This window comes from Haemaphysalis longicornis, unplaced genomic scaffold (genome assembly GCF_048455015.1).
Source record: "Haemaphysalis longicornis isolate Haplotype H1 unplaced genomic scaffold, Haemaphysalis longicornis Haplotype H1 scaffold_2, whole genome shotgun sequence".
NCBI lineage: Eukaryota > Metazoa > Arthropoda > Arachnida > Ixodida > Ixodidae > Haemaphysalis > Haemaphysalis longicornis.
Window position 1 is genome coordinate 232,715,160 of NW_027526295.1, and position 14,726 is coordinate 232,729,885.

General features: G+C 51.9%; 1 protein-coding gene across 2 annotated transcripts in view; it reads right to left on the reverse strand.

The window, feature by feature from the left end:
* Positions 1-10,814, reverse strand: part of LOC144170110 (uncharacterized) — an 82,554-nt gene extending 71,740 nt beyond the window's left edge. Inside the window, exon 1 of one of the 2 annotated variants that reach the window (XM_077699681.1) lies at positions 10,457-10,814. In XM_077699681.1, the coding sequence (XP_077555807.1) occupies positions 10,457-10,511 (55 nt within the window). In that variant the 5' untranslated portion in view covers positions 10,512-10,814. The remainder of the gene's footprint in view (positions 1-10,456) is intronic. The other variant, XM_077699682.1, reaches the window with a different exon arrangement.
* Between the last annotated feature and the right edge of the window lie 3,912 nt (positions 10,815-14,726).

A 14,726-nucleotide genomic window follows, 5' to 3' on the forward strand; every position in this document is an offset into this window, starting at 1 on the left:
ACAATGTGCGCCCTTTTTTCGCGCTTTAAATGTATTTCGATCTTCGGTTCCCCAGTGGACTTTCTAAGTGAGTATGGGGTGGGGGTACAGGCCGTACGGTAAGATTCCGCGGCGCTGCCCATCTCCGCAAATGCACCCGCGACAGAGGGCATTGTCCTATGTCGCCGCAGGGCGTGGCATAGCACGATCTTAAGGGGGCGAAATTTTGCCCGCAGTTTGTTGCGCAATTTCTCTGTGGCGATGTCCTATCTTTCATAACACGGCCACGTCCCATGCCACTTCATTGCTAGCACGACGCATATTGCTAAAGGAGAGCCGCTCTTTTTAAATGCCTTACTCCTGCAGCACCGCTTGCACAGTGTCAACTGTAAGCGCAGCGCTGTAAGTGCGTCGGGGCCTACAACCCCCGTACTGCGCACTCTTTCTAAAAGGCTCTTGCAAGATGGGCGGGCGCCGCTACCAACAAGAACACAAGCACCTCGGTAGGGAGGCGTCCCCGAGGAGAGTCAATTGGACCCGACGGCAATTAATAGAGGGAGGCCTTGAAGTCCCCGAGCCAAGGCCCCAGAGGCTACCGTGTGCTCGATACCCTCTCCCGCGCACCCCTCGGAACGCCTTTAGCAATCAATCCTGGCCTGCTGCTGCTGACAACGATACTCCTATGCCCATCAGGACCATGTCTTTCCGCTCGAATTCGGCAGCTTGTAATTTTAAGAAGAGCCTGACTTAGGGGAAATAGCTACGACACACTCAGAACAAAAAGACTGCGGCTAGATGTTATTCTACACAGCCGTTTTTGCTTCTTAAGCGGACCGCAATCTAGTCCTCGGTGTGTAGCTCTAATATCTGCCCACCTCACAAGTTAGGTGCAGCACTGTGGATGCTACATGGCCCTCATCGAGCGCGTCTAGCTCACGGTGACATTTTACGAAAGCCCGCTGAACAAAAGAATGTTTTTACACTTCCCTTGGCGGAATTTTCTCGCATTGAGGTCAAGGTTCCGTCCCGCCGTTGTGAAGATGGAATCAACTTAGTACGCCCTGAAGCTTTGACCCTGCTTCACGCAGGTTGTGAAATTGACCATAGATTAATGACACAACCTTCCTGCGAGAACATATCCGGGTGACGACCTGACACAAAAGCCTGTTTGTTTTTTGTTGCTTAAATGATGCGACATACCTTTATTTTAATCAGTGCACTCTAAAACATGGCGTCAGAGACAGTGAAAGAAGATCTCTGAGGTAAGAAACATCCTTGCGCCGCTTCTTGTGAGCTGCTGTGAAGACATACGGTCACAATTACATTTGTCATAGCGCACGTACGTTACAGGGAATCTTCAAGGCAAGCTCAACATGTTTTACGTAAGGCAGGGAATCGGTTGTGTAAGATGCAGCATGTGTGCTATTGTTGCGTCTTAGTAGACGGAGGTGAAGACAGCTGCAGGATGACGATGCACCTATTTATTAGGCGTAGCGCTACACTGAAGAGTAGAGGCAGCACGGCGAGTCTCAGCGAAGATGGCTGAATCAGTCTGGCCCGCGAGCGGTGGACCCACACATTTGCATCGTCGTCTTCGAACACCTGGCTGGCCAGGAAGAGGGAACGTAACACTCGCTGGGGATTGAACACTGCACGGCGACCACACACACCGCAAGCAGGCGATCGCTGCTTGATAAATATCCACGTGACACTATTGTGAGCTATAACGAAGGTCATGGCTCGATGCTATCTGGAAGAAAGGAAACGCAGGACCATACACGGAAGCAGCCTGACATTTGCAAAAAAGTTCTTCACTACACCAGTCTCCAGCTCCGTACTCTTAAGACGTAGCCGATGGTGGTGGTTATGCTCCTCACAATAAGCGGTCACTTACCCTTAAAACTGCGTGTTAGCATTACAACACCGGCCGCACCGCACCAATCCATCTCCAACAACCTCTCCTTCTTCGCTGTACTACCATTCGCTCGCCCCCGGTTTGCGCTCGCCTCACCGAAGCTCCGAACAGGTGTGACGTATGGTTACAAGGAGACGGCGATGACGCGAGTGGAACATATCGCGATGGTCCCAACGTCCGAGGAGAAAGAAGTTGTGCGTGGCCCGTATACTCTGCACTGGTTCGGTCATGGCCGTCATGTACATACTGTAAATGCGCATCTCTTTGCAAACGGGCCACTTTACCATCAAGCATTATCGTCTTATCTGTTCCGGCGCCGTTTTGGTGGAGGGAGCGGGGTTCTTCAGCATCCTGGTTCCCCAGCTTTGTCCCGTCTCGACTCCTGAAGTGGACTCTTGGATCGTGTCGGCATGCCTTAGCCAAGGTGCAGCCCAGGCGAGCCATGGACACGACCGCTCTCCAGCCTCGTGTCGACACGAGCCGAGTCGGCACCAGCCGACACGAGCCGAGACCTGACCAGCCGCGACATGACCAGACGACGGTGCTGTTCCCGGCCCTGCCCCGTTCTCTGGCGTGCTTTCAAGGGCCTTGGGCGTTTCTTCATGGCATCGGTGGGAATTGCTGTTCCAAGGCCGGTGTTCGCCGATTTCGTCATCCTAGCGGGAGCGACGTCTTCACTGTATATTACCATGTCATTTTTCGTACTCACCCCACTCACCCACCTACACGGCTTCGAACGGGATGGTCGCCCTCAACGGCGGGTCTGAGATGGCGGCGGAGCAGATAAGACGATCCACGCTTGATGACGAAGTGACCTATTTACAAAGAGGTCGGATCGACGTATTTACAGTACGTAGTCGTGGAGGAATGAAACGCGAACACGACAATATAAAGCATGACACAAATAACGCGATTTCTTTCCATGCAAGCCAAATTGACGCGTGGCGTAATTACAGAAGCAAAGTTGGGAAATTTGCCTCTCCAAATATAACAATAGCGCGCCATTATTGGACCTCCACGAACGGCATATTTCAATTATGCGTGTTGTGGTACATATTTTAGTGTTCGCGTTTCGTTTGTCCGTGACTGTACATGGCGGCCATGATCCAAACCAACACCTTTCCCGGCCCCACTAGAGCCCACATTCTGCCCCCACCCCCACCCCCATCCCCCTGTACTGCTCGCAATGCCGCTTCTGCGAGGCTCCGGGCACCCTCTACCACATTATGTGGGGCTGTGATAAAAACCCCCACCTACCGCCCTGCCCTTCCCATCCCCTGAGCACTGGGAGAAAACACTGACCAGCTCGGTCCCTTACGACCAGTTCAGGCTAGTGAAGAGAGCCCAAGAAGGCGGACGGTCATAAGCTGTCCTGGAATTATGGACTCTTCCCCAGGGCTGACTGCTTTAGAGAGACGTTTGTTCCTCCTCCTCCTCCGGTCACATCATCTTCCTGCTCGGACGTTGGGACCATAGCATATATGTTCCACTCGCGTCACCGTCGTCTTCTTTTAATATTTTCAACGGCTTGAGCCTCCCATGCTTACGCGTAATGGAGCTCCACAACAATGAACATGCGCGGTGACAGAGGCTCGCCTCGTTGTATAGTGACGCATGTGTGTAGGTTTGCGGATACGTCAATGGGGACTGCACCGATATATTGAGGACACGAATCAGTACATTCCCACGGCAGCCTGATGAACAACACTTTTGTAGTCAGATTCCTGCCACGTTCTTTAATGAACTGCTCCGGGAAATCTAGATGATAGCGCAACTCCATATTCGAAATAGCTGAAAATGTTTTTTCGTAACACTACAAACGCTTGAAACTCAAGCTTCTTGGCGGGCCCGAATATTCAGCAATCACCGAAACGCGACAATAATCTATTCCACAGTGTCTACTCAGCCGCCACATATAACTCACGAGGAGAGAAAGGCCAATCTAATCGCTCGTTGCGAGCGGGGTCCCGTCGTCATTGTAGTCGTCATCATCCTCATCATCATCATCGTCGTCGTCGTTATTATCGTCGTCGTCGTCATTATCTCCGTCGTGATACGCCCTCACTAATGAGCCTTCACTAAAGATGATGATGGGAATTAGTGCCTTGCCGTACGCGAGCCCATTCGCACAACTTGGGTGCGAACCATCAAATATTTGTTAACGAGGCGTACAACACATTCAGCAATAAAATATAAACAATCGTATTCCTTATACTTTTCCACAATCAACTTTCCCGCACTAAATAACTGCGGACACGAAACTCTAACAACTTGCTAAACAGCCTCGCTGTGAAAATAACTCTGCCGGTAACTCAATGTTTTCAAAATCGTGCTTCGCTAGCTACGCGTCACTGGTTCGAACCAAACCGAGGCTTTTGTTTAAGTAACCTTTCAAACTTTGATTTAGTGACTACCTGTTTACTTTATACGGTTTAGCGCAAAACTAGACAATGACGACGAAAAGACGGGACACGAGGTCTCTGTAAACAAACTCTGGCACTCTCTTTTATAGCGCGTGCACAAACGAGATTAAATCTGACCAAAACTTGGAACGTATGAAAACAACGTTATCGCCTGCGTCGGAGTGTATGCTCAGCCACCCATGTTGTCGACACCTGCCGCATCAAAACCTAATAATTCAATTTCCCTTGACGGTAGGTGCAAGGGCGGCACACTGACAGATCTGTCATGCACACCCACTGCTTGTTTCAGCCTCCACTGTCGATTCAAAGTGAATGTTGACGTCGCCTCTGCTGCTCCTCGCAAGCTGTCGAAGTTATGTTCTCTTACTGGTCCCTGCTCAAAAAAAAAAAAAAAACAATGCAGCGTCAAACACCGCAGTCAGTGTGTTAGGTGCGTCGAAGGTGTTGTTTACACGATCTTATACACTGAGGGGTGCCAGAATTTTCATTTTCGGGAATATTCGAGGATAGTACTGTGCGTCATTGAAAGCTACTCAGCTGTCCACTGTATAAATTGCGCTTGCAGCCCGATGATCGAGAAATGTGAATGGTGTACAATGCATGAATAGAGCATCACAGTCAGTGAAAATTGAAAACGTTCACTGGGCTCATGAGAGATGTGTCAGCGTGCTATCCTTGCTCTTATCGACAAGGAGAATTGAATTCTATCGTTTTGATGGCACACGTGTCGGCAACGTGGGTGACTAAGCGCACTATCTGGCGCATGTGAATGCATTATTTTCATATTTTGAATGTTTTTATTTTTTCATTTCATCTGTTTTATGGCGCCTATGAAATAGAGTGTTCGAATAACAAACCTCAGTTGTAGTTGTGCCCCTCTGCGTGGTTTCTTTATCGTCTCCGTCTACTTTTGCGCTCGGCCCTGAGAAGTACGTAATGCAAGCTAGGCCAGTTCATTGCGCTACTTTTACACTGTGTGATTCAAGTTGCCACAATGATCGCGCAACGAAATCGTCGTGGTCGAAACATGATGCCCCAGATGGAAGAACCAACCCTGACGAGATTACTTCGGGTTTAAATTGCTCTCTCTTTTTTTTTTTTTTCATCGAGAACTAAGAATCAGTTTTCAGCATACCCACGTTCAGCAATTTGATCAGGCTGGAGGAGGAGGATAAACATCTTTATTGTGTAATAAATTTGTGTGACGTCTTCAGGAGGTGGAGTCCTCAGTCCAGGGCCCCATATGCTTTGCCAGCCGCTACAGACCGCTCCACCAGTCGAAGCTGGTCGGACAGGCATGAGCTGGACAGGGCGCGCCTCCAGAGCTCGGGAGAGTTGTACGGATTCGGTTTGGGGAGAGGGTTGGAGGGGCATCCACCAACCATGTGGAAAAGAGTACAGTCTGCTCCACAGAAGTGGCACCTAGGGGACGTAATGTGTTCGGAGTAGTGGCAGACTCTTTTTGGGTGGGGAAAGGTGTTTGTTTGCAAGGCACGGTAGTGGTGTGCCTGCTTTATAGATAGGTGTCGGTGGGGTTGGGGAAGGGTGCGTCGGGCCAGGCGTAGATGTTGGGTCATTTCTCTGTATGCCAGAAGGGGAGTAAAGCTCTCCAAGGCGGCATCTTCACTCCTCGTGCGGCGTGTCATTTCTCGCGCAAGGTCGTGGGCCGTCTCGTTCCCTCTCACTGCCAGATGGGCTGGAGTCCATATAATCTGGATCTGTCGCTGCGGCGGGGGGCGTAGTAGTATTGCGCGGGCCGCAGCGTGCACCGTTCCGGCCTGGAAGTGCCGGCAGGCCTGTTGGCTGTCCGTCACTACAGTAGTAGCCTTGGTTGAGGAGATGGCAAGCGCGATTGCCGCCTGTTCAGCTTCAGCTGGTGAGCGTGTTTTTATAGAGGCAGTGATAGTCGTTCCTCCTTGGGCGGGGCTTACTGCCAGGGCGAACGCTGGGTAGGAGGGGTATGCCGCCGCGTCTGTGAAGACGGCATCAGCATCTTGACTGTACTGCCGTGAGATGGCCTCCGCGCGAGCCTTGCGTCGTCCACTGTGGTGTTCCGGCTGCATGTTACGCGGTAACGGTCGGACTTGAATGCGTTCTTGAATATGTCGGGGTAGGGGCTCTGGAAGTGGGCCGTTGTAGCCTGGTGTATTTATTCCTAATTCTGACAGGACATGGCGGCCAGCTTTGGTGAGAGAGAGCCATTGGTATTGCTGTAGCAGATGTCCTTCAACTAGCTCCGACGACGTATTATGGATGCCGAGTTGAAGGAGGAGCGAGGTGGATGTGTTCGGGGGAAGGCACAGTGCGCGCTTGTATGATCTTCGGATTATTGTATTCACGCATTCTTCTTCGTGCTTGTTGAGCAGAGCATATGGGACTGCGTAGGTGATGCGGGAAATAATGAAGGCCTGCGCGAGACGTAGCGCCGCATGCTCCCCAAAGCCACGCCTCTTCGTGATGATCCTGCGCAGCGTATGAGACACCTGGTCCGTAGTGTGTTTGAGGCGAGTTACGAGAGTGGAGTTTCGTTTGTCGTGCTGGAAGATCATTCCAAGGATCTTGATTTCAGGTGTGGGGCGAATAGTGTGGCCCTCTAGGTGTATTTCGACCGGTGGGAGTGGGTCCCGTTTGGGTCTCCCTGGTTGGACCACGAGGAGTTCCGACTTTTGCGGGGCGCAAGACAGTCCGCAGTATGTGGTGTACTCAGTGACCACGTTGGCTGCTTCTTGAAGGCGAGCTTCCATGTCCCCCCATGAGCCTGTGCCTGTCCAGACTGTCACATCGTCGGCACAGATACCATGCTTAATTTTTGGAAGAGCCGCAAGGTGTTGTGGCAGTTTGATTAGGGCGATATTAAAGAGCATTGGTGAGAGTACTGCTCCTTGTGGAGTGCCTCTGCTCGCCAGGTTGATGGGGTGGGACTTTGCTTCAACGACGTGGATCACTGCTTGCCTGTTTGTGAGGAAATTTTCGCACGTATGCATACGTGCGTTCCCCGCAATGCATCTCTCGCAGGTGGGCCAAAATGACTGAGTGAGACACATTGTCAAATGCCTCCTTGAAGTCCAATGCCAGCATCGCTGTGGGGGAGTGCCGGGTGGCCGGGGTCATGACCTGTTCTTTGATCTGGAGGAGGATGTCCTGGGTGGCGAGGTGAGGTCTGAAGCCAAACATAGAGGCCGGCATGAGATCCCGATCGTCTATGTGACGCTGGAGGGGAGCGAGGACGAAATGCTCCATGAGTTTTCCGACACAGGATGTTAACGAGATAGGTCGGAGATTGTCAATGAAAGTACCCGCGAAAGACGCTTTCCCTTGATAGATTTGCCCCCAGATTATTCCGCCAAATTGTGCAACCTGTCACGAAAACTTAACATGTACTACCAAGTTTCCGGAGCTTCGCGTTCCCATCCCTTCATATATTTAACTTGTATCAGGGACTTCGTGACTCGTACCTCGCAGTCATTGAGACTAAGACTGAGACAGACTGAGACTTAGACTGAGAGATAACATCCCTAAAGAACCGAAAGCTGTCCACCTTGAGAACGTGGTGTGCGCAACACCTGCGACCGGGGTTGTCGAGAGTAAGTATGGTTGGCGTTCGCCAAGCCGCCGCGGCTTAACTCGGAGTTTCACGGTCGTGAACGCCGCGGCGCTGTGGCAGCGCCCGCACCTCGGGCTGCCTCCCCGGATCAGCGACGCGAGGCTTCACCGCGGCACCCTTGCCAAGGAGCGACGAAAATCGCGCGCGCGACTCGAGAGAGGGAGAGGAGACACGCCCAAAATAAAGCTCCTCTCCCGCTCCCCGTGCCCTGCCGTGCACAGATGCAGGTGACACTGAATTTATTTCCGGTGGGAAAACACGGCGCGCGGCCCCGATCGAGCGCTCTCTGTAACGGCACGCGCTGGGGCGACGACGACGGCCCGAGAGGTAGCGGCAGCGCGTGTGGTGACGCGTTAGGAAGGCCACTTGCGTAACGACTCTCACAACGAACTCGCTGGCGATGGAGGAGAGATCGCGGCTTGCTAAGTGCGCGCGTGACTTACGCGTTTTCTCCCCTTCACTCTTCCTTTTTTTTTAGTGGTTTATTTATTTTGCAGCGCCCAGGGAGTCGTGGCCATGCGTGAACGTCGGCATATGCGCGTACACCTGTCTTGAGGGTCATTACGAAACAGACGGCATAACTTGAGGTGGTGCGAGTTTATTTTTTTCTCGTTGGAGTTGGGCAAGCTGCTTGGGTAGCGAGTATGTATACGGCTCACTTGTTTCGATCGAGTTCATCAATGCATCGAGTCATCCATTGACATTTTTGCGCGATGTTTTGCTGTCCGTCATCGCCAGCCTTTTGAGTTATAACCGTGCGCGTGAATGTTTGTCTCTAAGGGTGAAACGCAGCGAGGGATGCGCAGAGAAGACGCATCGTGGTCGTAACAGCATTGCTGTTTCACCACCGCTATCGGTCTTTCTCTGTGCGCTTTTTGTCACGTTGAGTTCCATCTTCGCTCGTTTTAGTGCGTTTACTGTATGGGCGTTCAACACCAGCACGGGAACAAAAAGTGGACAGAGACGTTGAAGGAGGCAAACACCCTGAAGTTTTGTCGGCGTAATCGCGCCACTTTTACTAAAGAACCTAGAAAAATGGAGAAAACAGCGTTATGTCATAATCCTCTAGCATTACTCGCATAAAATGAGGCTCTTAGCTTTGCAATTAGCCCAATTTACCCACCTAATTATTACCCATACTGGAGCAGTGGTAGCATAGAGTGACCGGCTCCCAGCTCGGACCTCCCGGGCGCGGGCTGCTGGGGGGACTGAGGGCGGCCTGGACTGACGCCACCACCCACTCTCCTTTCCCTCCGCATTTTCCCTCAGAAAAAGAAAGTAAATGTTCTTGTTCCTCCCCTTTCTCCTTCAGGCACAAATTGACAAGCAACTTACGCGATAGTATGAATTTATTTATAGCCCGGGGGGTTGCAGGAAGTACTTCGGAAGTTTCGCTGCACTTACTTACAAGCAACAAAAAAGGGTTTCGTATAAATGACAGCATGCTTGGAATGTGGCCTTGATGGTAGGTGCACGCGCCCCGCAGAGAGACGAAAGATGGAGACACGGAGAGGGATGGCAGGTAGGTTCATCAAGAGCGCAGGTGGGTTCATCAAGAGCGTCTAGCCCGGTCTACTACTCTATAGACGGGATGGCTGATTCGCTGGCGGTGCGGGTTGAGACTCAAACGCCTTTCACCTTCTTCTGTCGTGATTCACCATCCTTGCCATGTACGACGATGTACATGTTAGGGGAATACTTGCTTGGCTACATTCCACAAACACAGATCGAGAGTGGTTGTGCAGCACAGAAGCAAATCAAAAATGGATATTCAATTCCTTCTCGCCCGTACCCACTTCGTCCGTTCTTTGTTGTGTTCCAAGTACTTTCCTGCCTCCTTCTGTGCTTCTTCCCCCGTTCCTTGTCATACACGCTAATCAGAGTGATGTCGCTTTGTTCTCTATCCCATTTTTGTCGCCCAAGTAATGGGGTAATCACACAGCCTCTAAACGAAACGTAATGAACGAGAACCTTCCAGCATGGAGTGAAAACAAATGCCTATGCACCAATTGTCATCTTTTCTCTTTTCGTCCGTGCTTCGCTCAACTGTTACTGCGCTTCCTCCTACTAATACTTTCTTTTCGCGGTCACATTCCAGTTTTGTGTTTCCTCTGGTCTGTCTTGCCACTTCGCAAACCAGCCGGACATAGATAAACTGAAAAATGCACGTTCAATGTCGAGACGCCTGCTCAGTGTCCAAAAGCTCAGCTTACATGAACACAGCCGCATTATCGCTTAGCTGCGTCTACTGACGGAGCCGTGTACACAACACAAAGCTCCGGGTACCACAACATGCCCTGCCCTTGTTTCTACGCAATCGCTTCCGTGTTGACCTTGAGGACCCCGAGGTACCGCGACAACGGGTGCATTGTTATACGGCGTTTGCTTGCACTCCGAGCTTCAAGCCCGGGGCTGGCTAGAAGAAGGTGGCAAGGTATGGCATCAAAGCACCGAAACAGCACTCGAAGGATACTTCCCCGCTAACAAAAAAACAGCGAGAAATTGCGGATGCGCAAACGTGGTGAGGGCACTCACAGGCGAAGGCCGGCAGGACGGTGAGGGCAACGTATATCCAGAGCATGTGATGCATGCTGCACAGCAGAGGGTCCGAACCTGCTCGGGACACTGACTCGTCCGTCTTCGGGACTCCTTCATTAGTGGCGAGAGAAGAAGAAGACGGGGGTGCCGCGACGATTGAAGTACGCGCGCGCCCGCAGCGCCGCCCCCAACGCGTGGGTTCTCCCCGCGCGTGGCGACGTGCCAGCACCGAAAACGCCGCCGCCGCCGCGATGCACCAAGGGCGGAAGAGGCCGCCGTGCCACTTTCACTGTCGCTGCGCCCCGACATGTTGCCGCTCGCGCTCACTTGCGACACAGCGCGAGCCGCGCATATCAACTTCGAGCGGAAGACCCGCAGTGCTTCAGTGGCTGCGCGTGGCTGTTGCACTGCGTTATGCTTAGCAGGCGCCTGGTTCCGGCTTTCTGTACGTGTTCAATGAACTCAAGGGTTCTCCCATTTGGATTATTAAGCAGCTGTAGGTGACGTCACCTCATGCGCAACAGGACGGCATTTGGGATGATCGATGTGGAAACTGGGGGTGGAAGCGAGCAGCTGACAATGTACCTGTTTCCAGGAGCGCTCTGCGCATGGGCTGCTCTAGCTCCCAGCGACCGATCCGCCATTATTGGGGACAAAATGTAAACGAAACGAGGCCTTACTGGTTTAGCCTGTTGCGAACGCCGAGCCAGCTAAGTGCTGTTCCGTTTTCTGAGCCCTGCAAGCGGCCTACAGGTGGCGCTACAGCTGCCATCGAAAAATTTATCTGGCCCAAAAAAACATGCGTGGCGCCTGGGACGGCTTCTTCGACTGCGCCGGGCAGGCCGAGAAAAAAAAAGGGGGGGGGAGGGGGGGGGGGGGGGGGGCGTGTTCTTCCATAATCCCCCAAGAGTAGTTCGGACGGCCGCTGCAAGAGGGCTACGCTACTGAAAAAGGGTCCATTAAGCAATGCTGCTCGAAAAAAAAAATATTACGGGAAATACTTAGAACTTTCTAATAATGTGAAGGCGACAGCCTAGTCGGACCTTCTGTTGATCTACTGTTTTAACTGTCTGACGAGCTTTGCGGCCGCTCCCGTCACCACTTCACCAGCCTCCTGGACAGCGTCCTCAGAAGCTCGTGCCCCTCGCTCGTTTGCATGTTCGTCCCTTTTGTACCGTAACTATCACACCGGGGCAATGCGGTGTGCTCCGCTAGGGGGCACAGTTCATCCTGAGGGGTCTGGGTCGGTCAGGGCGGCCTCCCATTACAGGGGTGAGGTGATGTGGGTGATGGCGGGGTTTAGGCACTTGAGATTCGACGGGGCAGATGGTTATGTGAGGCAGATAGGATGGTGCGATATGGCAAGCATCACGGTAGTCTTCGGGTTGTGTAATGCTAGCTAGTCTCCAAGTGACGAGGGAATGAGTTTGTAGTCTGCGGTATACGTGGTGATCCGAAGGCGTGAGTGAGGCATGTAGTGGTGGGAAGTGCCTTCTATTGCGGGCAAAGGGCGGCTGTCTCTGTTGGACATGAGAGGGAGATCCTCGAGCGAGTGGGAATCCACATTGAGTCCCAGCATGACTGCAGCTCGGGCCTACTCATGTGCACCGATCCAAGGCTTTCGCCGAAAAAATGTGGGGGGAGGGAGGGGGGGAGGCTCTGCCGTTCACACCATGATGCATGCATGTACTATTACGAGCAACATGAAAGGAAACGCAGGAACGCCTCGAAAACACCCTCAGACCCAGCTATGAGTAAGGTCCCTATAATTTTAGGGACCTTAGCTATGAGTGATACGTAGCGCCATCGGAAACAAAGTGGAAAGGGGAAGCTGTTCTCACAACTGCTCCCATTCCCGCCGTGCGTCTTCTCGGCTTTCGGACAATACCATATTATCGACGAAATGGCGTAAGCTGCTGCTTTGTAGACATGCCAGCGTGGTGGGAGTGCCAACAGTTAGTGGAAGAGCGCCCTCCTTTCCCCCTTTGTTTTTCACAGCGCCATCCGCGTGTCGCTCTGAGTCTGTTTCGAGGCTGCCACGCTTTCCTGTGTTATCTTTCATATTGCTCATAATAGTACGTGCTTCCTAAAACATTTGTGAGGTGGTATTTCCTCTTATTCGTTCATGAAAAGCCAGCAGGATTACCCAGCTTTAGCAAAAAAGCTTTCCAACATGCCTTCCTCTATCACGAACCGAATTTCTAATGAACGTATAAGCTGCCTTTCACTTGCACACAAAGGGCCTGCACAGGGAAAACTAACCGCGAGCACCTACAGCGTGCGCAAATGACGCTTCTAACAATGGGTATGTGCAGCAGTGACCACAGGAGTCTACTGCCAAGCATCGCAGGGGAAACCTGACCGGACAATCTGCAGCATGCTGAATTCCTACAGATATTTTGTATTTCATCGGCGTGACCTACGTGGGGGCAGGGGGGAAGCTTCTTCGGATGGGGCGACATACCTGCTGGGAAAGTTCGTGTGCACCTCCTTCCCTTCGGCTACCGAAGGGAAAATTCCCTTTCTGCCACCCTTTCCTCCCTTCTGGGAAATGGTGAAAGGCTCTTCTTTCAACGAAAAAAAAACGCATGGGCACATTGGCCTTCTCTGTCGCGTTCTGTTGTGGAAAAAAGACAAGGGAATCGGCACTGGTGAATGCGCGGCCGCGAAACTGCCTGCCATACCCCTTGCAATGACACTACGAAGTAGGTTGGTGGCAACGTTCTAAATATATTGGTTAGTGATTAGCTTAAGTCTCAACATGTTCAAAAATGAAGTGTTTAGTTTAGTTGTGACAGTGAGGGAACGGTGATAGTGGTCCTGCAGATTTTTTCATGGAGTAGACGATGGGTTCAAGCGTAAGACAAAAAGACTGGTGCAGCTTGCACTAGTGGCGCAAGGCTGGAGTCGTCGGAGACCCGGCTGTTGCACCTTATATATATTTCCCAACTTGCCGCTGAAATTTCTCAATGACTGGCAGGCCCGGGTCGTTTTGTCCGCAGCCTTTCACATCTCTCCTATCTCTCCTAAAGTGAACCGCGTTAGCACGCGCTAGACTAACTGGCGGCAACAGGCTGCGCGAAATCGGCGTCTGTAGCGCGATCTGTTCTGTGCTCCCCACTTCATGAGCGAACGCACGTTAACTAACGAGAAGAGCACGCGAGATATCATGCCACGAACGCTGGGCAGAGGGTTCTCGTGGGTATCACAGGGGAAGTTAACTTCAAGGCTGTCGAGGGGACGAAAAGAAGATTAGAATGCTGGTGGACGAAAAGCAGAGAGGGGAATATTGCCTAGGACAGTTACCACCTGTAACAGGGGGAAAAAAGTATTTCGTGCCTAATAAGCTTTAGTGCCTGCCCTAAGCAGCGCTAGTATTAAACCAAGAGTGTAAAACATGGTTATATTAGTCTTTTTTGGTAAGATAACATGTCATCAACCCGCTTCAAAGAGGAAACCAATAGCAATCATCATCATCATCATGGTGCCGGCGCGCGCAATGACGTCATAGCTAGGCGAGGCTTGGCACTACCAACGCGGCTGGCGAAGGTCGTGCCAGGCGCCTCGCGCCAGAGGAGTTTTTTTCATATTTGTTTTTGTCAACGCCCACGCACCAAGCTAAAGTTTAAATAGCTGTGCTATTAAAACAAATAAATAAAGTTAGAAAGAGAAAGACGGGAAGCAGTGAAAAGTTATTTGCTGTCGGCTAAACAAACAGGAAAGAGTAGGGGACAATTAAGGCATATTGCCGCGAACCATGCATTGGGTTTGTTTATGTTTTGTCTTTACTGTCCGGCCGCGCCCGGCTGTGTTATCTGTGTCCCAATCGAAGCGCGTGTTCCAGTCTTTATTTTTATGCCGCACGGGTTATCTCATTCTGATACGCAGAGCGTTTCGCCCTAATGTCACTAGCCTAGAATAATCTTCATTGATCTGCAATCTTCTGGGTGTAAATCGACGGTTCGAGAAACACTGGCGCGGAAAGATCAATGCCCGCAGAGCAGATGCCACGGCATTCGACTTTTGCACAGGGCAACGCAAAACGACCACAGCGTCAACGCACGACCCCACCCACAGCACCAAGTACAGTACCATGCTACTCCTCTCTGGTCACAGGCGTTCCCTTGGGAAAGGTCACCACCCCCAACCCGTTTTGCACCTGCGGCACTACGGGTCCCCCATGGGTTAGGGACAATACCCCGGCCCCAGCCTCCTCCTCCTGCCCAACATTTACCTCTACCGCAGTTGTGGCCAACACCCCCGCAGC